The sequence below is a fragment of the Argopecten irradians genome, chromosome 4, assembly GCF_041381155.1.
Source record: "Argopecten irradians isolate NY chromosome 4, Ai_NY, whole genome shotgun sequence".
NCBI classification, from domain to species: Eukaryota; Metazoa; Mollusca; class Bivalvia; order Pectinida; family Pectinidae; genus Argopecten; species Argopecten irradians.
This window is the reverse complement of record NC_091137.1, coordinates 12073719-12100006: the sequence shown is the minus strand read 5'-3', so window position 1 is coordinate 12100006 and position 26288 is coordinate 12073719. Positions and strand designations below refer to the sequence as shown.

The following is a 26288-nucleotide window of genomic DNA, read 5'->3' as shown; positions in this document are numbered from 1 at the left end:
ATAGAAAGCCAGTATTTTAGCCTACCTTGGGGTTTTTGGGGAATATCCATAGGCTCCTCTTTGATGCGCATCTCCCCAGACATCTGTCGAGTAAGGCCCTCTGGTCCTCCCATCAATATATCCGACTTGATGTTTGGCGAGGTGGGTGTGTGCATGTGGACACTAGACTGTGGACTAGGGTTAGAGCTGGCTCGGGAAGGAGTCCGAGATGGGGTACGAGATGGAGATGGACTAGGATGTGGCATCGGTGGCGTCTGATTAGGTCCAGAAATGGACGAGGGAGTGACTAACCCGGGAAGTGACGGTGTCAGTGTTGTGATGGGGACAGTAGACAGTGCAGTCATCAGTACACCTGGGTTACCAGCCCGATCCTGCATCTGAGAGTGCATACCCATATAAGGTGGTCCTCCTGTCTCTGCAGTCTGAGGTGGCATCTTATTGGCCATAGCTACCAGGTGATCCTGAAACCTTGGTCCACCTGGGGGATTTGCTCCGGAACCAGGTGGCATGCCAGCCATGTGGCCAGGCATTCTTTGGGGAAAGCCTGGACCCATGGGATACTGATGCCTCATTCGCATCATATTCTCCATCTGCTGATTAGAAGCAACTACCTGTGGTGTACCTGGGGGAGCACTAGAGTAAGGTGGATGTGGCATGTGGTGGCTGGCCATTGAAGAGATAGAACCAGGAGGGTACTCCATGGACTCCATCATCCCTTGAGGTACCATGTGAGACGACATCGGCACTCCATCCGGTGACATCTGCTCGGGCCGCATCATTGGAGGTGGCATCCTTTGCATGTGTGGTGGCAAATACTGTGGATAGCCAGGTGGCATTTTCATTCGTTGGTGAGGAGGCATATGCTGCAAACCTGGGGGTGGCCTTCCTCCTTGAGGAGGATATGGTCTTGGCCCCATCATGGGCATCTGAGAGGGTCTTTGGTCAGGACCCATCATACCCATTCTAGTGTGAGGTGGCATCCTGGGCATACCCTGTCCCATTGGGTAATTTGGCATCATACCTTGATGATTGCCTGCTCTGGGACCAGCCATTGACGTGTTAGGTCCTGCCATGGAAGCTGATGGCATCATTTGTCTTTGCACTGGACCCTTCTGTCCTCCAGGATACATGTGTGGAAAAGGAGGCTGTGTTGGGCCTGTAGGTCCTGACACAGATGGTCCAGAGGGTGAGGCTGTGGAGCTCTGTACGGAAGACACAGGAGGCTGATCTAAACTTTGTGAGAACAAAGCCTGCGATACTGTCAGATGAGGCTTGGTGTCCTGAGATTCCCCTGTAGAAGCAGGCATACCTGGGTGGCCAGAGTAGCTTGTTGGCACAGCACTGGCCATATGTTGAAGAGCAGAGGCTGCAGAGGACAGAGCCATCCCTGGGGAATGACTTGGCTTACCTGCTGACATCGGGGGCATTAATCCTGGGGGTCGCTCACCAGAATAGGGATGGGGCATACCAGGTTTTATATCAGGAGGCATATGTTGAGGAGGCATGGATCCTGGCTGAGAAACATGTTGTTGTGAAGTGCGAACTCCATATGACATTTGAGAAGCCTGTGTTGTTGACACCGATGAATTGGCTACCTGGGGACCTTCAGTTGATGAAGGTATCTTGCTTGCTAGTGAGCTTGTTGTGGAATGGGACACATCCATAGGACTTTGGTCAGAATGCTGCGTAGGTGCTACAGCAGGCCTTTCAGATGTCTGTGGCATTTTAGGTATAGAAGGACCTCTGGGACTTGTGTTGAGTGTGGGTACTGGTGGCAGTTCTGTTACTGGATTTAAGGCAACTGGTGGGCTCACATCACTGGACGGAATAGGGACTTCACCCTGATTGGATGGCTGAGCCGGATCCTTGTGCTGGGAAACTACATTGGACATTTGTGTAGATGGTGTATCATTCATTGAAACAGTCGATTGAGATGGTGCAACAGTTGGTTGAGGATTAGACCCAGATGTACAAGTATCCTGATGTTTTGCTGAGCCGCCAAGCTGCTGAGCTGGACTGAGATGCGATAGCTGTGATGTCCTGGTAGCATCTGTCAGTTCTGACGAGTGACTTGGTGCAATAGGAACCAAAGACGTTGCAAGATTAGAGTCTTGTGGGGCAGTGTTTGGAGTGATGTTGATGTGTTTAGGTCTGGGCACAGGTTGCACTTCCCCTGTAAAGGCAGATCCAGATGATGGCACTAGAGTTTGTGGGGGCACTAGAGCCTGTGACTGCTGGGCTGGTACCTCAGCGGAGGCAGTGCTGGTGTAGGACATTGGTGGATTACTGGGAAGAGCAGGAGTCGGTGGTGAAGGGCCGGTCTTCTCCATTGAAACTGGTCTAGTATTAGATGGAGGAGTCGGACAAACAGAATGTACTACAGTGGTCACTACAATAGGTTCTGGGCCAGCAGACTGATTAGTAGTGACAACAGCAGGAGGGGCTATTGGTTTAAATATGTTGACAGGGACACTGTTGGAAATCTGGGAAGGCTGACTTTGTGACTGAACCTTATTTTCAGAGACTTTATCAGAAACAGGCACTGAGGGCTTACCATTTGTGTTTATGGATGTGCTTGCATTCACTGCACTAGAAGTTGTGTCTATTGGTGTATTGTTTTGGGAAATTGTAACATTATTTGGAGTATTTTGAGAGGAGGAAGCTGAAGGAGTATCACAATGCTTCCCATCGGAGCGGACACCTTGATTTTCTGGTGGCGGTGGTGGTGTGCCACAGTGAATACCGTCAGTACAAACACCTTGATTTTCAGGTGGCAGTGGTGGTGTGCCACAGTGAATACCATCCGTACAAACTCCTTGATTTTCGGGTGGCGGTGGTGGTGTGCCACAATGAATACCGTCCGTACAAACACCTTGATTTTCAGGTGGCAGTGGTGGTGTGCCACAGTGAATACCGTCCGTACAAACTCCTTGATTTTCTGGTGGTGGTGGTGGTGTGCCACAATGAATACCGTCCGTACAAACTCCTTGATTTTCTGGTGGCGGTGGTGGTGTGCCACAGTGAATACCATCCGTACAAACACCTTGATTTTCAGGTGGCGGTGGTGGTGTGCCACAGTGAATACCGTCCGTACAAACTCCTTGATTTTCTGGTGGCGGAGGTGGTGTGCCACAGTGATTACCGTCCGTACAAACTCCTTGATTTTCTGGTGGCGGTGGTGGTGTGCCACAATGAATACCGTCCATACAAACTCCTTGATGTTCTGGAGGTGGTGGTGGTGTGCCACAGTGAATACCGTCAGTACAAACTCCTTGATTTTCTGGTGGCGGTGGTGGTGTCCCACAGTGAATACCGTCCGTACAAACTCCTTGATGTTCTGGAGGTGGTGGTGGTGTCCCACAGTGAATACCATCCGTACAACCACCTTGATTTTCTGGTGGAGGTGGTGGTGTGCCACAGTGAATACCATCGGTACAAACTCCCTGATTTTCTGGTGGCGGTGGTGGTGTGCCACAGTGAATACCGTCTGTACAAACTCCTTGATTTTCTGGTGGTGGTGGAGGTGTGCCACAGTGAATACCGTCCGTACAACCACCTTGATTTTCTGGTGGCAGTGGTGGTGTGCCACAGTGAATACCGTCCGTACAACCACCTTGATTTTCTGGTGGCAGTGGTGGTGTACCACAGTGAATACCGTCTGTACAAACTCCTTGATGTTCTGGAGGCGGTGGTGGTGTGCCACAGTGAATACCGTCCGTACAACCACCTTGATTTTCTGGTGGCGGTGGTGGTGTGCCACAGTGAATACCGTCCATACAAACACCTTGATTTTCTGGTGGCGGTGGTGGTGTGCCACAGTGAATACCGTCTGTACATTTTTTTGTTTGTGATGGCGTACCACAGTGAATACCGTCCGAACATTTTTCTGTTAGGAGTGGCGTACCACAGTGAATACCGTCTGAACATTTTTCTGTTAGGGGTGGCGTACCACAGTGAATATCGTCCGTATATTTTTCTGTTAGGGGTGGCGTACCACAGTGAATACCGTCCGTACATTTTTCTGTTAGGGGTGGCGTACCACAGTGAATACCGTCTGAACATTTTTCTGTTAGGGGTGGCGTACCACAGTGAATACCGTCCGAACATTTTTCTGTTAGGGGTGGCGAACCACAGTGAATACCGTCTGAACATTTTTCTGTTAGGGGTGGCGTACCACAGTGAATACCATCCGAACATTTTTCTATTAGGGGTGGCGTACCACAGTGAACACCGTCCGTACATTTTTCTGTTAAGGGTGGCGTACCACAGTGAATACCATCCGTACATTCTTGCTCTGTATTCTTATTAGCTTCTGCTGGTTGTGAGGAAGGTTGACTAAATGCTGGAGAAGCACTAGAGGCTATATGCTGCTGTAACTGTCCAGGTAAGCTTGAAGGAGGTGGTGGGCCCTGTCCCTGATGTGTCATCATCCGCATCTGTGGTTCTGGTATTGGATTAAAATTCTGTGGTCTTAGACCACGTGCAGAAGGGAATGCTGGATGAGCAGCATGACCTGGGGATCCAGGCGGCCTGGGAGGTCCCCTTGGACCCATGAACCCTGGTGGAACTTGTGTGCCTGGCTGGCTGGGAGGTGAAGAATGTGGCTTTCCACCCTGACCTTGGTACCTTATAGGTCCAGGTCCCATTTGAGGAAACTGTCCATATGGAAATGCTGGGCCTTGTGCTCTAGGGGACATCCGTTCTGTAGGCCCTGACTGGGGTTGCCGGATGGCTGATTTGTCTTGGTGGGACTGTCTGGGGTCGACTCCTGCCCCTCTAGGACTTCCTGCTGAGTTGGGACTTTGTCTTTCCACAGCATGTGGACTCTGTCTCTCCATCATAGCACTGTAAGGGCCCTGTCTGTCAGAGTATGATCCAGCTTGTCTTGGGCTCTGCCTGTCCATGTGTTGTCCACTTGGATGTGGACTCTGCCTTGGACTAATATGGTCATATGACATTCCCATGTAGGACCCTCCCTGCTGCATGCTTTGACGGGGACTCTGTCTGTCTGCATGAGGACCAACAGGACTTTGTCGGGGACTATGGTGGTCATGAACTATACCCAAATACTGGCCTGAGGTGTGCGGACTCTTACGTTCCGACATTCCTTGCATGTGGATGTTATGCTGATCTGGATGGATCATACCAGCAGCATGTGGACTTTTTCTTTCCTGAATGCCTCCAGGGTGGGGACTATGACTAGATGAATGGGGACTTTTCTTCTCCTGCATGCCTCCAGGATGTGGACTTTGACTAGCTGCATGTGGGCTCTTTCTATCTTGGCTAGGGTGGGGACTATGTCGTTCCTGCATGCCTGCTGCATGTGGACTACGTGGCTGCATGCCTGGTTTTTGTGCACTGTGACCATGTGGTCCCATCTGGGACATATGAGGAGGTAATCCTGATGGTGCTTGCTGACTGGAGTATGAGTATGGTCCTATTGGTGTGTTGTTAGGTACCACTGACTGAATACCTGTAATGCCTGTGTGAGACTCAGCCTCCTTCCCTGCCTGAGTACTTTCGTGTGTTTGAGGCGATTGCGGAGGGCCTGTAGCTCTCTGTGGTATGGTTTGCTGTATCATGACATTCATTGGCATGATCGGCTCACTTTCTGTACGGCTCTCCTCTCCCTCCACATTAGTATCTCGCTGTCCAGAAGCCACTTGCGGTGGCATTTGTGCCGACACTGTTGACCCGTGTAAAGACTGTGGAGGCCCTTGTTGCTGTTGAGCAGGACCCGGAGGTCTTTGGTGACCATACATTTCAGGATGACCGGTAGGTGGCATGGCCCCAGGACCTGGGGGTCGAACCATCATGGATGGAGGAGGTAGAGTTTGACTTGGCGGTCCTGTTTGACTGGCTGGTGATGGCACAAAACTTGCAGGCGGCAAGGAAGTAACAACACCGTCCTTGGCTTGTGAGGTTTCCATCTTTTTATCAGAACCAGAAGCCGAGCCAGGAGATTTACTGGTATCTTGTGACTTTGAGGTTTCTGGTTTGTCTTGGGTCTTTGCTAGGCCTTTAGCAGTGTTGTTCAGTATCTCCATAATCCTTTTCTCTGTCTCAGACTGGGGCGTAAACTGGATTGGAGGTCGTGTCTCGGCAGTTGGAGGACCAGGATTAGTTGGGGTAGCAGAGGCAGCAGAACCAGCATCTGTGGAAAGGAAGGAATGTGTGTTAATTTACATTCAGCCAAACTTGTATTGGTTATGAAGCATTTCTTATTATCTCTTACCAGATGAAATATTTTAAAATTCCTTATCTAAGCTTAACAATAGTAATAATTAGAAGATTCTATTAACTAACATAAATTGCTGTTCAATTCATAAGGTGCAGAATGTACTAATGTATGGATGCATCAGAAAAAGTAACACAAATTGTGCATAAAAAAGACCTGTACCTGACCTAATGAGAGCAGCGGGAAAGTGATATGGGTTTCTCTGAAACAAGTCATTATAATATAGTCCACTAAAGTAATTTTTTTGTTAAATGCACAATTGAAATTTGATAACTGCCAGTTATATTTTCCAAGGCAGCTTTTTTGTTCAATTATGTCTGAACTGATGCAAAATCATTTTAGACATGAAAAAAATTCTTCAATTCAACATTTAAATCCCTGCTATATCTCAAAATTATTCAGCATTCAGTAGGTCAAATACACCACAAAATCACAGTAAAGATTTTGTGATACAAAATAAATCATTAAATAAATTGCAATTCAGTTCTGAACCCATATCTTGTTATCTTTTCTTATTTGCATATCTATCATAATAGTTATCTTCTCTTATAGGTCGGCACAGACTGAGATATATCAGTGTGTGTTTGTGAGAAGATAATATTTTTCCGAGAAAACAATGTAATGTGTGCACATCCAACAACTCTCAATAGCTAATAACTCTGTAACATATAAAGATGGCATACATTCTATTGTATAGTACTGTACCACATTCTATGTCCCTTACTGGAATACATTCTATTGTTTAGTACTGTACCACATTCTATGTCCCTTACTGGAATACATTCTATTGTGTAGTACTGTACCACATTCTATGTCCCTTACTGGAATACATTCTATTGTGTAATACTGTACCACATTCTATGTCCCTTACTGGAATACATTCTATTGTGTAATACTGTACCACATTCTATGTCCCTTACTGGAATACATTCTATTGTGTAGTACTGTACCACATTCTATGTCCCTTACTGGAATACATACTATTGTGTAATACTGTACCACATTCTATGTCCCTTACTGGAATACATTCTATTGTGTAATACTGTACCACATTCTATGTCCCTTACTGGAATACATTCTATTGTGTAATACTGTACCACATTCTATGTCCCTTACTGGAATACATTCTATTGTGTAGTACTGTACCACATTCTATGTCCCTTACTGGAATACATTCTATTGTGTAATACTGTACCACATTCTATGTCCCTTACTGGAATACATTCTATTGTGTAATACTGTACCACATTCTATGTCCCTTACTGGAATACATTCTATTGTGTAGTACTGTACCACATTCTATGTCCCTTACTGGAATACATTCTATTGTGTAGTACTGTACCACATTCTATGTCCCTTACTGGAATACATTCTATTGTGTAATACTGTACCACATTCTATGTCCCTTACTGGAATACATTCTATTGTGTAGTACTGTACCACATTCTATGTCTCTTACTGGAATACATTCTATTGTGTAGTACTGTACCACATTCTATGTCCCTTACTGGAATACATTCTATTGTGTAGTACTGTACCACATTCTATGTCCCTTACTGGAATACATTCTATTGTGTAGTACTGTACCACATTCTATGTCCCTTACTGGAATACATTCTATTGTGTAGTACTGTACCACATTCTATGTCCCTTACTGGAATACATTCTATTGTGTAGTACTGTACCACATTCTATGTCCCTTACTGGAATACATTCTATTGTGTAATACTGTACCACATTCTATGTCCCTTACTGGAATACATTCTATTGTGTAATACTGTACCACATTCTATGTCCCTTACTGGAATACATTCTATTGTGTAATACTGTACCACATTCTATGTCCCTTACTGGAATACATTCTATTGTGTAGTACTGTACCACATTCTATGTCCCTTACTGGAATACATTCTATTGTGTAATACTGTACCACATTCTATGTCCCTTACTGGAATACATTCTATTGTGTAATACTGTACCACATTCTATGTCCCTTACTGGAATACATTCTATTGTGTAATACTGTACCACATTCTATGTCCCTTACTGGAATACATTCTATTGTGTAATACTGTACCACATTCTATGTCCCTTACTGGAATACATTCTATTGTTTAGTACTGTACCACATTCTATGTCCCTTACTGGAATACATTCTATTGTTTAGTACTGTACCACATTCTATGTCCCTTACAATAAGCATTATTCTATATAGTTGTTAATATATCAAACATATCAATTATATCATTCTAAAGCATTTAATGGTGAATTGTTTACCAGTTTAACATTGTTCTAAGTAACAAATTTCAATTTCTAATACCATCTGCAAACCTTAATTAATACCATAAAATAATGCACAATCTAAAAAATTTGTTACGCAAAGTGTATAGGTTTGCAAAGTGAACAAATATAAAGTGTAAACAAAAATCAACATTACACACAACTGGCAAAACAAATATTCCTAAACTGACAAACGTAAAAAAAGAAGTCTGATTAATTCATCAATAGCATTATTACTTTCGGCTGTTTGCTTCTTTTTCTTCTTTCGTTTTTTGGGTTTAGGTTTATCCATCGGCTGCTCCTGGCCTGTAGAGCCCACCTCAGAAGACTGTTGTTGTTGTTGCATATTTGCAGAGGGAGGGAGACCAAAGCCTGGAACAGCAGGGTGAATGAAGTCTAAATTGACAGAAGAGCATCAACTTGGACAAATACTCCCATGCAATTGTAAGAGTTTTAACCCTTCCAAACAGTTTAGAATGCTAGACCTTGATGAGTATTAGCAACTATTATCCAACATGCCAAGCAAGTTTGAATCAGACAGGATCCTATGACCATCCTATACGAGGGAAAGGGAGTCGTCTTCATGCTTCATGCGTCACACTAATATTAGTGGAGGGTTAGAATTCAGGCAGTAGGCACACACTACTTAGCCAAAGAACTAAACTATTCAAAAGTTAAAGATCTTCATTTATAAATTCACATCGCTAAGTCACTACTAATGTTGTTAAGTTAGTGAAAGACATGACAGTTCTTTAGGAGTCAAGGTTTATTTGATGAGAGATGCAACATGTGTCTGAGTCAGTATAATTATATTAAGTTGGGGAGAGATTCATTCTAATCAGAATGGTGAGAGATATGATATGTATATATGAGTTAATGTTAAGTTGGTGAGAGATAACTGGTGTCCGAGCCAATGTTATGTTGGTGAGAGATATAACTGGTCTCTGAGTTGATGCTTAGTTGGTGAGAGATATGACAAATCTCTGTGAGAGTCAATATTTGGTTTGTGAGAGATGACTGGTGTCAGTGAGTCAATGTTACGTTGGTGAGAGATATGACAGGTGTCTGTGAGTCAATGTTTAGTTGGTGAGAGATATGACGGGTGTCTGTGAGTCAAAGTTTAGTTGGTAAGAGATAATGACTGGTCTCTGAGTTGATGTTTAGTTGTTGAGATATGACAAATCTCTGTGAGACTCAATATTTGGTTGGTGAGAGATGACTGGTGTCGGATTCAATGTTACGTTGGTGAGAGATATGACGGGTGTCGGTGAGTCAATGTTACGTTGGTGAGAGATATGACGGGTGTCTGTGAGTCAATGTTACGTTGGTGAGAGATATGATGGGAGTCTGTGAGTCAATGTTTAGTTGGTGAGAGATATGACAGGTGTCTGTGAGTCAATGTTTAGTTGGTGAGAGATATGACGGGTGTCTGTGAGTCAATGTTTAGTTGGTGAGAGATAATGACGGGTGTCTGTGAGTCAATGTTACGTTGGTGAGAGATATGACATGAGTCTGTGAGTCAATGTTTAGTTGGTGAGAGATATGACGGGTGTCTGTGAGTCAATGTTTAGTTGGTGAGAGATATGACGGGTGTCTGTGAGTCAATGTTTAGTTGGTGAGAGATATGACGGGTGTCTGTGAGTCAATGTTTAGTTGGTGAGAGATATGATGGGTGTCTGTGCATCAATGTTTAGTAATGTTTGTAATAAGTTCCTAACCATTTCCTGTCTGACCTTTGTAATGCGCTTCTAATCATCCTTCTATCTGACCTTTGTAATAAGTTCTTCACCATCCTTCTATCTGACCTTTGTAATAAGTTCCTCACCATCCCTCTATCTGACCTTTGTAATACGCCCCTACCCATCCCTCTATCTGACCTTTGTAATACGTCCCTAACCATCTCTCTATCTGACCTTTATAATAAGCCCCTAACCATCCCTCTATCTGACCTTTGTAATAAGTCCCTAACCATCCCTCTATCTGACCTTTGTAATAAGCCCCTAACCATCCCTCTATCTGACCTTTGTAATAAGTCCCTAACCATCTCTCTATCTGACCTTTGTAATAAGCCCCTAACCATCTCTCTATCTGACCTTTGTAATAAGCCCCTAACCATCCCTCTATCTGACCTTTGTAATGCGTCCCTAACCATCCCTCTATCTGACCTTTGTAATAAGTCCCTAACCATCCCTCTATCTGACCTTTGTATTAGTCCCTTACCATCCCTCTATCTGACCTTTGTAATAAGCCCCTAACCATCTCTCTATCTGACCTTTGTAATAAGTCCCTAACCATCTCTCTATCTGACCTTTGTAATAAGCCCCTAACCATCTCTCTATCTGACCTTTGTAATAAGTCCCTAACCATCTCTCTATCTGACCTTTGTAATAAGTCCCTAACCATCTCTCTATCTGACCTTTGTAATGCGTCCCTAACCATCCCTCTATCTGACCTTTGTAATGCGTCCCTAACCATCCCTCTATCTGACCTTTGTAATGCGTCCCTAACCATCCCTCTATCTGACCTTTGTAATAAGTCCCTAACCATCCCTCTATCTGACCTTTGTAATAAGCCCCTAACCATCCCTCTATCTGATCTTTGTAATGCGTCCCTAACCATCCCTCTATCTGACCTTTGTAATGCACCCCTAACCATCCCTCTATCTGACCTTTGTAATAAGTCCCTAACCATCCCTCTATCTGACCTTTGTAATAAGCCCCTAACCATCCCTCTATCTGACCTTTGTAATAAGTCCCTAACCATCCCTCTATCTGACCTTTGTAATAAGCCCCTAACCATCCCTCTATCTGACCTTTGTAATAAGCCCCTAACCATCCCTCTATCTGACCTTTGTAATAAGCCCCTAACCATCCCTCTATCTGACCTTTGTAATGCACCCCTAACCATCCATCTATCTGACCTTTGTAATAAGCCCCTAACCATCCCTCTATCTGACCTTTGTAATAAGTCCCTAACCATCCCTCTATCTGACCTTTGTATTAGTCCCTTACCATCCCTCTATCTGACCTTTGTAATAAGCCCCTAACCATCCCTCTATCTGATCTTTGTAATGCGTCCCTAACCATCCCTCTATCTGACCTTTGTAATACGCCCCTAACCATCCCTCTATCTGACCTTTGTAATGCGTCCCTAACCATCCCTCTATCTGACCTTTGTAATAAGCCCCTAACCATCCCTCTATCTGACCTTTGTAATAAGCCCCTAACCATCCCTCTATCTGACCTTTGTAATGCGTCCCTAACCATCCCTCTATCTGACCTTTGTAATGCGTCCCTAACCATCCCTCTATCTGACCTTTGTATTAGTCCCTTACCATCCCTTTATCTGACCTTTGTAATAAGCCCCTAACCATCCCTCTATCTGACCTTTGTAATGCGTCCCTAACCATCCCTCTATCTGACCTTTGTATTAGTCCCTTACCATCTCTCTATCTGACCTTTGTAATTAGCCCCTAACCATCTCTCTATCTGACCTTCGTAATAAGTCCCTAACCATCCTCTCAGACCTTTTTAATAAGCCCTTAACTATCCCCCTGTTTAACATTTCTAATAAGCCCCCTATCAGACCTCTGTAATAAGCCTGTAACCATTCTTCTTTCAGACCTCTGTAATAGTTTACATGCAACAATTCCCAAATTTAGTAGCATTGGTTCTGTTTTGAATCAGTTTGTAATGGTGTTATGAATGAAATGAAAGACTATTAGTAGTATAAACAAGACATCTACTATTACAGAACAAACGGTTAATCAACATGCTAGTTAGCCAGAATAATGGGTATGGGATTAAAGGACACACAAAAACAAGCATAGGAAGACACCATGTTAACAAAGTTCTGAGCTGGGCTCTCAGCTAAAACTCAAGTCAGCCTTAGGTTATATCTACAGCAAAGTTTTAAAAGAAAAGAAAATTATAACACACATTCAAACTTCTACATCTCTCAGAATATTGGCTTGCCAGTCTACATTGTTATTAAACACGATTGAGAACGTGTTATTTCACTAATGAAATATATCTATTTGAAATTTTTGAAATAGTTCAGACATTGTTTTTCAAATGATGCTTTATGATTTCATGCCAATTCAAATCATTTAAAAGCAACACAATCTGAGAGATGTTGTTTGTACTAAGATTTAAACTAAGTTTTAATTTTAATATATATATATGTACACATATGTGGATGCCATTAATATGCACAATATAAAATAAAAGTTTTGACAACATTAAGGCTATTGTCATAATGTAAACAGAACAAAATAAATAAAAGTCTATCTCTGGCTTCTAACACTGAAATTAAACTCAAGAGAAAATAAATACTTTTTGATAAGGCTAAACAATGATCAACAGAGAAAACTTATTGACATCTCTCTACAGAATAAACAACCACAACACCAAGTTACAGAATGTCTACAACACATGATCAACAACAAATATTCTGTTTAAATAATTTGTTCTTTTTATTAAGCTCCAACTGTGACATTTGAAAGGCCAGATTTTACCTAAAAGTTAATCATGCTCAAGAATATACGTGTTTTAATATCACAAATACTAAATAAGCCAAATTCTTGTGTTTCCTAAATAAACTTATCTATAGCCACAATTAAAATAAACTATAAATGATGATTCTGATAAAGGGATGCTAATGATAGCAACAAAATATTCTCATACACAGGTAAAGACGATGGACAACAATAGATTAATGAACAATACATTGATTACGCCCTAAGAGTAAACAGTATTATTAAAGTGCATAATTAATGTTAATCAGTAGTGTTTACACAGTTTAAATGATCCATTCAGAGGCTGTATATGATACATATAAAGCACAAAATCTATTCTGTATGTTTGTAGGCAGGTGAACTGGCCATGTGATTATTGTTTAACTAGTCCATCTCTGGACTATATATTGACAATAGGTCAACACTGGTACTCCTATCCTTCAAAAAAAACCAAGAACGTCCTTAAATGACAACAGCTTTATATCGGAAGATTAAACTGTAAAGGACAGTAATTCTGTTTAATAAGGCAATAAAAAGCAAATATTGCCTTTCACAAAGAATCAAGGGTAATAACTCTGCTTAATATAGAACTTCATCAAAGAACAGTTACTCTGTATGGTTTACGAAGTCACAAATATATTGTTTATGTAAATACTTATTTTTAAATTCAAGAATGTTGTGATAAAGTTTGAATGTGTTGAAATGGATCATATCTAGCCTCTCTTCAAAATGGGGTGTAATATATATACATCTACTACATCATAAATTAGTAATCAGTTCAGTCATTTTGTTTTACAACAATTATACTGAAGTGCAGGGTATTGTCTTGCCACAATCATTTTCAGAATTACTAGTAACTAAATCAAGAGATCAATGTTTCAACTTTAGAAGTTTTTTGTTCAATTGTTTTTGGTTGCAGAACTAGACTTTTGATAGTGAAACAAAGTAAAAAATAAACTAACAAATGTGTAGAATATTTGCTCAACTGAATATTTTACTCCACCCACTGGTGTAAACAAAATGAGTGAAGATATATAACAGCTTGTTACAACAAAGGTACAATACATCAAGTGCTTTCTAACTACAGCACACTGTATATAAAAGCATCACACAGTTGATATAGGATTAATGTTGTTCTATCAGAACAGATGTAATGGAAACATGTACAACACAAGTCTTTTGGAAGGACTGTAATGAAGTATAATACAAGTATGTACATCTATACATGAAAGTACATGTATGTTTTTGTTAGGCCTGCATCACAAAAAGTACATGTATGTTTTTGTTAGGCCTGCATCACAAAAGTGTATCAACAATCAAGGATAAAACACTTTACTATTTTTGAATCGATATTGCAATAATATGCATTAAAGCCCAAACTGTCCTCTCATTTTGTATAACAATACTCATTTGTTAACTTTTACATTTCTTTTCAAAAGATTCCTCTCCTTTTCAAAACTTAGGCTCCATTACAGATTCTCCTAAACCATTCACTCATCTGCATTCAAACAAAGATCCAATTCCCTTATTCAAACAACTTTCTTCCCATTAACCAAAGATAATTAAAGTCCTATTTGGACCAGTTTTGTTATTAGACAATATCAATTTTGATCAAATAAAAACATTGTTACAAGAAATAAAGAGATTCATATATGAAGTACTAAAATCTGTGCTGAATACAATTTCATCAGCGAGATTTAGAGACAATCTTTACGAAGTGAGTACATACTTGATTGGAAGGTAGGTATTCCACCCTGACCAGCTGGACCTCCTGGGCCTCCCGACATCCCTGGCATTCTCATTGCCTGTGGGTTAGCCCCAGGATACGGAGGACGTTCGCCTGGACTGCTCATGCGAGGATCAAACATGAATCTCTGGCCTACAACAAAATACAATCATAATGTTTCTTTCTGCATAGCTATATCTATTCTAGGAAAGTATGAACCAATCATTGTTATTGAATGTTTGGCTTAATTTTCTAGAAGATCCAATTTCAATGGTCCATCATCTATTAACAAAGACACTTTCTCTCATTACAGCCTTTTAGCCTAAACTAATAAGCAGCTATTAACAGTTTGTCCAAAACCAGCAGCAATGCACAATTTTGTGCCCAAAAAAATGATTAATCAATTCTAGAACTGAAAAAAACCATGGTTCATAATTGGGTGTAACTTGCAAAGATCTTAAGAAATAAGTGAATTAAGAAATAAAGTACAATAGCTGACCTGGAAATCGCTGACCCTGATCTCCTGGAAACCTTGCTGTTTGGTCACCTGGAAATCTATGACCTTGTTCCCCAGTAAAGCGTGGTCCCTGGTTTGGATCGCCTGGGAACCTCTGTCCCTGGTCCCCTGGGAATCGTGGACCCTGACTCGGATCCCCTGGAAACCTTGGCCCCTGATCTACTAGGAAACGTGGCCCATGTTCCCCTGGAAACCTCGGTCTTGGTTCCCCAGGGCCTGGCATTCTAGGACCACTGAAAGGACCAGATCCTTCAAATGGTGGGCGCTCTCCTCCAAAGAACTGGTGCATCTGACGATTAGCATCAGGTGTGTCTGCTAAAACAGGAGGAAATTTCATATGATTTAAAGATGCTCCACCGCCGACAGAGCATAAATGATATTTATCATTTGAACAATAATTGTTGTTTAATCATGTATATATCTGTCTAATTAACACAAAAAATAATAAATAATAATTTATTTTGCCTTTGTTGCATGGGCAATCAGTACTTCATTCCATATAGGATATAGTGTCACGGAATTTTTTTCGGGATGCAATTAATTATTTTTTATATTTTTAGCTTAAAACTAGAACACTGACACGTCAGAAAGGGCCCCGCTATGTGTCTGACGTGCTTAAGTGGAAAAGTAGTATTTTGACAACGAATTCTTCCGTGTTAGCTATATGTTGCTAATAAATAATTAATGTCAACATTAATTGGGAAACCGATGATGGTACATTATTATAATTCTTTGGAAAAAGTCTTCCAAGTATTTAACTTGAATCCTGATTCCAAGCTAACATTACATTAAGAGCATACAATTAACTCAAATACCCCTTTTAAACAAGGTAAACCTCATAGTTTGCTGAAGAAACACATAACAAATGTGAAAGGAAGGGAATAAAGGTCTTGCTCAAATATTTTAATCATGTAAAAGTGCATTAAGCAGTCAAAACTTTGGTGAGTTGACTTCTTGTTTAATTCTGAACAACTCTGCTTCATTATAAATGTTGTAGCAAAATGTTCATGAGAAAATATTTTTTTTTAAATTTGACCTTGACCTTTGACTTAGTAACCTTGGCCCATGACCTTACCTTTGGACAGTCAACTCCTTGTTTAATTCTGAACAACTTTGCATCATAATGTTATAACAAAATGTTTATCAGTTAAGAGCAACAACATTGTGATTTTTTTAAATGTTAAAATCCAAGATGGCCGATTTTTTAATTTAATTTCAGCCTGAAAAATTACCAAGCAGATCTAGGATGGATGGGGAATCATCATGTAAAATATGGGGAAAATACTCCACTCCCTTCCATCATTAATGTGCAAAAGAAAAAAAAACGGACAGACGGACGGACGGACAGACAGACGGACGGACGGACAACCTGATTACTATAGGGCACCCGCATCTCGATGCAGGGCCCTAATAAAATTAGAAGTTCAAACTTTTCAATGGTGGTAATGGTGTAAAGTAGGTAACTTTTGTGACTTAAAATGTAACTTATCTTCATTAAAAAACAGGAAAATGCCATGTTTATATTTGAGTTTAAGTTAACTTTCTTTTAATCTAACTAGAACTGTCACCTGAGTGGATGACTATTACCACACACACAACCCCCCCCCCCCCTCCTGTCACCTGAGTGGATGACTATTACCACACACAACCCCTCCCCCCCCCCTCCTGTCACCTGAGGGATGACTATTACCACACACAACCCCTCCCCCCCCTTCCCCCCCACACAACCCTCCCCCTCCTGTCACCTGAGTGGATGACTATTACCACACACAACCCCTCCCCCCCCCTCCTGTCACCTGAGTGGATGACTATTACCACACACAACCCCTCCCCCCCTCTCCTGCTGTCACCTGAGTGGATGACTATTACCACACACAACCCCTCCCCCCCCCCCCTCCTGTCACCTGAGTGGATGACTATTACCACACACAACCCCTCCCCCCCCCTCCTGTCACCTGAGTGGATGACTATTACCAACACACCCCTCCCCCCCCCCCCCCCCCCCCGCTACACAAATTTAGTAATAACTCCATTAATAGGGGACATTGCAGAACCCTATATAGTTTACTAAACTACCCTTTATGTCAGGACTCTGTGTATCAAATTTTATCAAAATCTGTCATGAAGTTAGGGAGAAGTTTGTAAGACAATGTTTGACGACAGACTCCCCCTAAACTTCGTTGCGAGGGTTATAATTAAACGTGGGTTGGAGGTGAGGATACTTACCTGTACCAGTGCTAGGAGGCTGTCCCATCGCTCCTTGCTGACCAGGCACCATATGAAACCTATCCTGCTGTTTCTGGATCTGTTCCCTCTCCAAATACTCTTCACTGAATGGATTATTGTCCTGAAATAAAAAGATACAATAATTAGTACTGTAGCAATAACTTGTGAAGACCAGTTCTCCCAAAAGGTTTAGAATTCTCTAAATTCTTGAGGACAGGGAAGGTCTTGACTTGATCTTCAACCTTTAAAGAATAAATTCCCATAACAGCTTATTTGAAATAATAAATTACTTTTCACTGAAATACATTTGTTTAAACATAATTACCACTTAATACCTAAAAAGTTATTAGAAAAAGTTTAATAAACAACATTCATGAACAAAACTATGAATTTGAAAAAAATTCTTATTTTAACTTAATGATGAACCAGAATCAATTACTTGTGAAGGAATTTGAAAATCACAGCCATTACTGTGACAAAGTGTATATACTGGTCCATTGATTTAGGGAACCAACATCTCAACAAAATATTAATCTGAAATGTAAGACGGACAACATATACCTCTGTGTACATTAGGTGTTAATGACAATGAACTAGTGGTGTTACCGTGACGTCAAGGCGTCACCTGCTGAAATCAAGCTGTAGTATGATTAGTAGGTCAGTATTACAACACAGCGTGCACAACATCCGAGTAAAACACTGGCCCCACCTGGCCAGTCCATAGTGACCATGCGTCAAGCCTTTCCTTGGAACCACAAGTAATAACCTAGCTTTTGAATAGACATGACTCTGGGTTGCAAACATCCAGATTTGATAACACTCATAATCTGGATATGGTGAGCATCATGATATAATGTTAATCTTTACCTATTTCTTTAACAAACACCTAAAGAAGACAGACATGGGTCATTTAATACATAATATGATACATACAGGCTCTAAAACTGAAGAGAAAGGGCCACAACTCCCTTAAAAGCACAGAAATCATGATTACTTTATCCATCTGTAATCCAAAACCTAATACAATACCATTTCAAATAAGTTAAGTTCAATCAAGCATAACATTTTTGTCAGCCCAAGACATTGTATCATGATCCATATACTCCCAAAATATCCAGCCTTAACCTTTGACCCAATGCTGCTTGGTAAATTTATTAATTATTACAAGCTTATTACTTTTAAGATTTCAGAGGTCACAACAAAAACCTTCAGAACTTTAATTTTGGTAAGGTTAAATATCAGAACGAAAGTAAGTTGTAAAGGAGACAATCCATACAATGCCTGTTGAAGGAACCCCCCAATCTTCATTTCTGTGTAAAGGTTACCATAGAAACATTGAAGATTATCTGAACAATTCTTGAAAATCAATGCATCACTGTTACTCTATCGTGACATTAAATGATGAGGAAAATTACATAAAACAATCAATTTGTTCCTAAACACTGAGAATAACTGGCTGCTAGGTTGTGACATACATTAGACAAACACATATGTATATAAAACACAATACACACATACACAATTTATAGACAGAGGACAAAAAATGTCAACACAACACAGATTATATGTAATAAACAGCCAGGACACCTTCAACAGCATGATGTGTGATGGAAAATTACAGACGAGGATTTTCAGCGCTTTAAAATTACAGACGAGGATTTTCAGCGCTTTAAATGACAGTAAGGATGAGAAATCAAACAATAGGTGGAATTACAAACTAAAGAAATTTTCCTCCAGGTCACATTAACAAATAACTGTAAATCATCGAAAATATTATTCACTTCATCCAATACAGATAAAAAATTTCAGACATCATATTTCCATGACAGAAACCAAATTCTGTGATGACATGACCTTTTCCATATAGTGTTTGTGTAGTTGGAAAGTTTTCAAGTAAACTATACAAATATATGGAAGATTAAAGAAGAGCCATGACTTACAGGGGTTGTGATATTGCTTTTTTTTGCCTAATCATACAAGTCATCAGAATTTAATTTAATTATTTTCATACTATACTGAACTTTCCAGTAGTTATATGGATTTTTGCCAGTACAAATGAAAAACAAAGGTATAAATAAAAACACAGATAAAATAAACAAAAAATAAAAAGGACAAAACAATTCTGATGATTCTTTCTTTGTCCCTAAGCAATCATTCCAGACATCTCTTTCCACAAGGCAATACAAAGCTGGGAGAATCATGCTATACTCGGCCTTCAATACCATATAACCACTATTTTGGTTTGTAGTCCAAACCTGCCATGACTTTTAATAGATCATAGACTTTGCATCAACCATGTAAATAAAATCATTGATTTTCCTTTTGTTAAGATGTTTTGTACAAGACGAGTTATCACATATGATACCAATTATAAACGATGAGAAAAAGCAGAGAACACAACACCAATAATTGTTTCAGCTTTCATACACAGGCCATAGACTTATGGAAATCAAGGAGATTCCAGAGATCACTTGGCCCTCTCTAGTGATGATCTGCATCAGTTTTTATTTCACAACATTTCCCCCTTTCCTTCCCGATCATCCTGTAAGGGATCCTTTATTCTTATTAACGTTCCCACTCTATGAAACATAGGAGAGCCTATATAGAAAGTTTGAAACAAAAATTCTCTAGTTATAATTGTGATGAGATAGACATAACAAAAATTTCTTGTGGAAGGAAGATAAAAGATTATTTTTATAGCCGACTACTTCTATAATTCCCTCCCTACCTTTCCTAAAGAATTGGATACAGTTTATACATGTCTCTAGGTCTAGTGTCCTACAAAACAGTAGCCAATTACCTTTCTTAGATAACCCTTCTGAAGACCTCGTCACAATGTATTTATACTTAGGTCCTACATAAGACACACACAGGAGAACAATGAGACATACAGAGTGTAAGCAAGGACTGTCAGTGCTGGTTTCCCCACCACAGTTGGTTAATGTTGCTCTAGTTATTACTGTGCTCCAAGCTACACAACAGTTCCTTTATAATAGAAGCAGTCAGAGTAATCCATAGAGGGTCACAAGAAGAAGATCTAGGAGAGCAAAAAAGTCACGATCATTGCCTGCTCATCTTTTACTGCCTGCTGACAATGCCTGGCTGACAGCGTGTTGTAATTAGTCTTTCCACATGTAACAATCTCTTTGCTATAGGACTTCACAACTATGTTAGGCTCCTTGATCAATGGTTTAAAAGATAAAATAAGACTTACAGCGATGGTGACCTAATTTCTATGAATTTATATGAGAACTATCAATATGAATAAATTTGATGTTCACAATATAAGGTTTTAACCTCCATAAGATTCTTGTAAGTGAAGGGATGGAAAATGTATCCAAAAAGAACACATTTAATAATGATGAAAAATTTCAAATTAAAAGTTTAAAAAAAGTTATACTTGTAATATCGACATAAATTTCAGAATATATAAACACTGCAGACATTAAGTTTATATCAAAAATTAAAAAAAAAAAAAAAAAAAAAACACAATACATATAAATTTGGATTTAGTCTCATACAAATCTATCAGGTGCATACAGCATATTCAACAACATTGAAATTTTAGGTATCAAAAATCAACAAAATATTTCATTTAAGGAAAAAGCTTGAAACATTTGAAGAGTGATGCTTTGTGACACTACTTACAGAGAGAGGAGCCTGTGTCACTGCTACTTTAGCTTTTTTCTGTAATTTAAGTCAATTTTTCTGTGCTGTATCACAAATTACAAAGCTCTGTTAATTAAATGCCCTGGTATCTGTCTTTTAAAATCATTTGTACTAAAGCATGTATGTTTTTACAGAAAAAAGTGCATAAATAACATATAACAACACTTATTATATATTTCATTTAATTTCTTTTCAAAGTAAACATCATTTACAGAGATTTTTTTGGTACATTGTGCTGTGTGATGTTACTTACACGTGCAGCACTCTTTGACACTGGTACCTTAGCTTTCTTCTGTAATTCAAGGGGATTTGTTCATAGTGTATTGTCTAATAAACTACTGCTATAAAACTAGTAATCCATCGCAAGATTTTTAATAATGACGAAATTGTCTCCCTTTTAATAATTAATTCTACATCTTTTTACAGATCACATATTTTCTGTATTATAAGAATATACCCAGAAGTCAGTATGTGTCTCGACATTATGGATGAAAGTTTTTAGTCTAGAGTATATTTAATTGTAATACAAAGTTTTCACAAAAGTTTCCCCCAAATCAAAACATTCATTCCTGCCAAGAGCTAACAACAGCAAACATCCATCTGGGAACTATTTGTTAACACTACCATTATCATTTTAGATATAAATGTGGGAATTTAATTGATTAAAAACCTCCAAATTGGGATTAAAATTCCAATATATTTTCTTTTCAAAAGTTTTCTGATTAGAACTGTTAGAACTTATCAGTGAAAACACTTAGTAACATATATATACATGGATGATACTGTTACACTACCGCTGGAAATCTTTGTGGAGCAGATTATAAACATACAGACTAGGTCATTATAAAAATATTCAGATGTAATTTCCGTGTATTCCCCTAACATTATGAAGACTTTAAACCAGAGTGTGAATTAGTGTGAATAGATAGATCAAGCAGAACCAGAGATTGCCAAGGTATTGAGTCACGTTTTATGCTAAATTGTACATCTAATATAAAATAACAATTTTTTTTTTTTAAATGTTTGTTGATTGATAATATTTATCAAAAAAAAATAATCTGAATATCAAATGGTTAATATCAGAGCTGTTACAAATCATATTATGTTTCTCCAAAGTTAAACAGGAAGAATGACAATAAAATTCTGTTAAGGCATCTAGACCATATATTTTGTTCAGGTGAAAATGGAGAATTTCATTTTAGACTGTCTGGTGTATTTGTAAAACAGTTGTTATACCAAAGGTATCAACGAACATGGCAAAAGTCTAGCATGCTGTGACAAAATAGCGCTTTGAAAAAGTGGGAAATGGCTTGTCTCACCTGGATAGTAGTGGCTTTGCACACTTTTGTAGCCTTTTTCTTTTTCGAAGTTGTTTTTCCCTGGGGGTACTGTGTGATTAAACACAAAAATTCATCAAGTGCTCTGATCACCTTTCTTGTCAGGGCCAGCCTACCCAAACCATCCCTCATGGAATTGTATCGTCCATACAATATATCCTTATAGAATTCAATGTCACGAACAACAGGACTGCTATCCAGATTCTATGGACCTCTAACATACAGATCTCCTCATTCCTAATATTCCTAATACAACTTGATATTATTGTAATTTTTCCTTCTTTTGTATTTCGTGCTATGTATAACAAGACAAAATAGATTTAAATCAAAGCATGTACTCTATCGACACCATGATTTCTTCCAAAACTGAGAAATGGCTGAATAGCAAAACACATCATCTACAACTAAAACTACTAAATTGTATAAATACTCTATTCTGAGAAGTTGTTTAATTGAAACACCAGTTCTATGTTCATCTAAACACAAACCTAGTATGGAGGAACAGACTTAGCATTATCTTATCACACAAACATGTGAGGGGGATCAATGCTACACTATTGCTGGGGAGTGTGATAATTCTAGCCTACATGTTGAAGATGATAGTGGGGATGAGAAGAATGAGGAGGAGGAAGATGAGTGGATGGTGATGATGGCACACAACTCTAGCACTGCAGCAGTCGTGACATCAGATAACACACCATCGCAAACTTCATCAAGTTTTCAACAAGTTCATTAAATGTATTAATTTAGAAATTCCTTCAGTAAAGCATCCAAATTGCAAATATCATGCACAAAATTAGGTAATTATATATCCCACTTGTACATGTTATATTAGATGAAAACAGAACATATTAATAAGTAAGCTTGATTTTTTTTCTTCACTATTTCATATTCAATAACTACAAACTTTTTAAAAATTTAACCCAGAAAAACCTGCACATCAACCTTCTTAAAACACAATGTTACTGCCTTAAACTTGCACACCTTATTAAATACAATAGCGCTATCATACCTCAACGACTGTATGCATCGGTGGACGAGCACCCATCTGCTGCTGTTGCTGTCTGAGTCGCTGTTGCATGTAGTTATCATATTCTTGGCGAGCTGAAGCAGTGAGGCGTACTGTACCAGGTCCTCCAGGGATACGAGGCTGGAGTGGTCCTCCAATAGCAGCTGGATCTGGTCCCCCTGGGGTAGGGGAAGGCTGCGTAGATTGTGGGGGCTGAACTGGGAGGCCAAACCGCTCCTTTGGAAAAAAATAAAATATCAACAATATCAACATAATTTCATATTCCTTTGTAATTCCAATATCTTAATTTCTTACTTTTGTAAACATGAGGCACAGAATTAGCTGTAGTTTTCAATACAATACCCTTTTTAATAAATTTTGTATTCATCACAAATAGACCAAATTTTCATAAAACCTTGAGCATTGTGCTATGTTGGTGAGTTGGTTAATTTTTGCTTTCATAACCAATCTGCATCTCCCAAGCCCATTGCTCAACATCCCCCACCACTCTATAGCATAAGAAGGAAAGCATTATGATATTGGCAAGTGATAATATTCAAATCTCACTCAGAATTTCTGTAAGATGTTACCCCCATTCTCTATATGAAATCCAGGCGGGCAAAAGGCAATGGGATGGCTATAGGTAATACTAGGTAATACTAATATGCCCCCTCTTCTGACTACATGTGTCAGCATGATAAATCCCTCATAATAAATGAGATAAATTGATAAGTTTATAAGAAATATTACAGCAAAGTATATAGTGGTCTTACTCTCTTCTTGGTCCTGTATTCCTGGGCCTGCATCTGGTGTGTTCGGAACTGCTTTCGGAGGCCTTCAAGTTGTTTCTGTAGCATGGACTGCTCCTGTGTAACCCGCTCTAATTCCTGTGTGTCTTGAAGTGGTACCTCCTTGTTGGCTTTCTTGGCCTGTCGATTTATTCATATTTAACGATCACACTATAAACTGTCAAAATTAACTTCCTATTAGATGGCTTCATTATCTCATATTTTTCTTTAAGTGGATATATCACCTTGTTTCCTTACACAAGTACCATTATAGTATTATTTCAAACACTAAGCTCAGGATTTCCTTTTTCATCAAAATTTACAGCACTCAGTTTCGAAATAAATTCTTTTAAAATGTGAAACTGCAGCAAAATTGGATAAATTCACATGTTTTATTCAGAAGTTACATTTTCTTCTCAAACCAGTGTTTGTTTAGTGGTAACAACCACAGAATATATCAAACAAGTTACAGTTAGAAATTGCAGCCAGTCATTTAGATTAAGCATAGAAATAACTTATTTTGGAGACTCTAGGGTCCTGTAGATATCCTGTATCTCCTTACAAGGTCAAACATTATCAGGTCTCATGTGGCCGCATTTTTTGTGGCGAGACCAAAACCAATGTTTAATTTAATTTCAAGGTGCATACATTCTGATATACTCACAGATCTGCCTCTAGCATTAATTGCCTTCTTGGTACGTTTGCACTTGTTGATCTGTTGTTCCAGTGCTTTAACCTGCATTTCCAGATATTGACTTTGTTTGATGAGCCATTCTTCATACTGTAGGTGCTGCCGTTCTAACTCAGGGTTCAGCTCACCTAAACGTAATTAATATAATATTCATACCCTTGACATGTAATCTAATGAAGAGTAAAGAATGTGGTTATAGCTGCTTTAAAAGATTGAAGACAAATTGAACAAGTAGCTCAACACTTGCAACATTGTGCATTATCAAAGTAAAATGCAAACAAGTCTATCAAATCTGTGTAAGAGCAGAAAAAATATCCATCTATATAACAAGAGGCCCATGGGGCTTAACGGTCACCTGAGTTCGGATACAAAATGAAACCAAGACAAATAAACACTATATAATAGCTCATCAGGCCCTTGAAGTTAGCCAGTGATTTTATAAATCTGACTTTTAATCTATGTAAATTAATAGGTTTCATCAAATCTGTGAATTCAAATGTTTTTTATTTTCATTTAAGCCATTTTGACCCTTTTGGTCCTGCCCCTTTGCTTCATGGGGTTGGCCAGGACCAATATGGATATGATGTTAAAATGCTAATAATTCTAACCAAATTCGACTCATTTCCTATGAAAATTGAGCAAATAATGCTCATAAATGTGTTTTTCCTATATAAACTATACTAAACTTGACCCCCCGCCCCCAGGGGGAAACGCAAGACCCAGGGTCGTATAATTCACAATTTTTGTAAAGGGCCTTAAGGCCTTTCCAACTATGAAGAGTACTTGATTCTACCATTTCCAGAATTTCAGAAGAAGATTTTTGAAATTTTAGCCAATTGATCCCTTTTGGCCCCTCCCCTTTGAACCCTAGGGGTCAGCCAGGACCAATATGGACATGATGTTAAAATGCTATCTCAGGCTAATAATTCTAATTACTAGGAAAGTTTGACTCATTTATGAAAATTGAGTAAATAATGCTCATAATTGTGTTTTTCATATATAAACTATAGTAAACTTAACCCCTCATGCGAGACCCCAGGGTCGTAAAATTCACCATTTTTGTAAAGGACCTTAAGACCTTTCTATCTATGAAGAGTATTTGAGTCTACCACATCTGTGATTGGAAAAGAAGATTTTTGAAATTTTAGTAACTTTTACACCTTTTGATCCCTTCAACAGTCCCCTAGGGGGTGAGGACCATATAATTTATAATTTTGGTTGACCTTATGCCTTTTAAAGTTTGTCCAAAATTTCATTGAAATTGCTTAAGCAGTTTTGGAGAAGAAGTCAA

General features: G+C 39.3%; 1 protein-coding gene across 10 annotated transcripts in view; it reads right to left on the bottom strand.

Moving 5' to 3' along the window:
- LOC138320617 (histone-lysine N-methyltransferase 2C-like) overlaps nucleotides 1-26288 on the bottom strand; it is a 90111-nt gene that overhangs the window by 14493 nt on the left and 49330 nt on the right. For 6 of the 10 annotated variants that reach the window (XM_069263718.1, XM_069263720.1, XM_069263723.1 and 3 more), the window contains 9 exons: nucleotides 24971-25125; nucleotides 24292-24447; nucleotides 23522-23755; nucleotides 22492-22560; nucleotides 17504-17624; nucleotides 15260-15592; nucleotides 14764-14913; nucleotides 8756-8890; nucleotides 26-6154 (listed from right to left, as the gene is read on the bottom strand). In XM_069263718.1, coding sequence (XP_069119819.1) covers nucleotides 26-6154; nucleotides 8756-8890; nucleotides 14764-14913; nucleotides 15260-15592; nucleotides 17504-17624; nucleotides 22492-22560; nucleotides 23522-23755; nucleotides 24292-24447; nucleotides 24971-25125 — 7482 coding nt within the window. The remainder of the gene's footprint in view (nucleotides 1-25; nucleotides 6155-8755; nucleotides 8891-14763; nucleotides 14914-15259; nucleotides 15593-17503; nucleotides 17625-22491; nucleotides 22561-23521; nucleotides 23756-24291; nucleotides 24448-24970; nucleotides 25126-26288) is intronic. The other 4 variants (XM_069263719.1, XM_069263725.1, XM_069263721.1 and 1 more) reach the window with 4 other exon arrangements.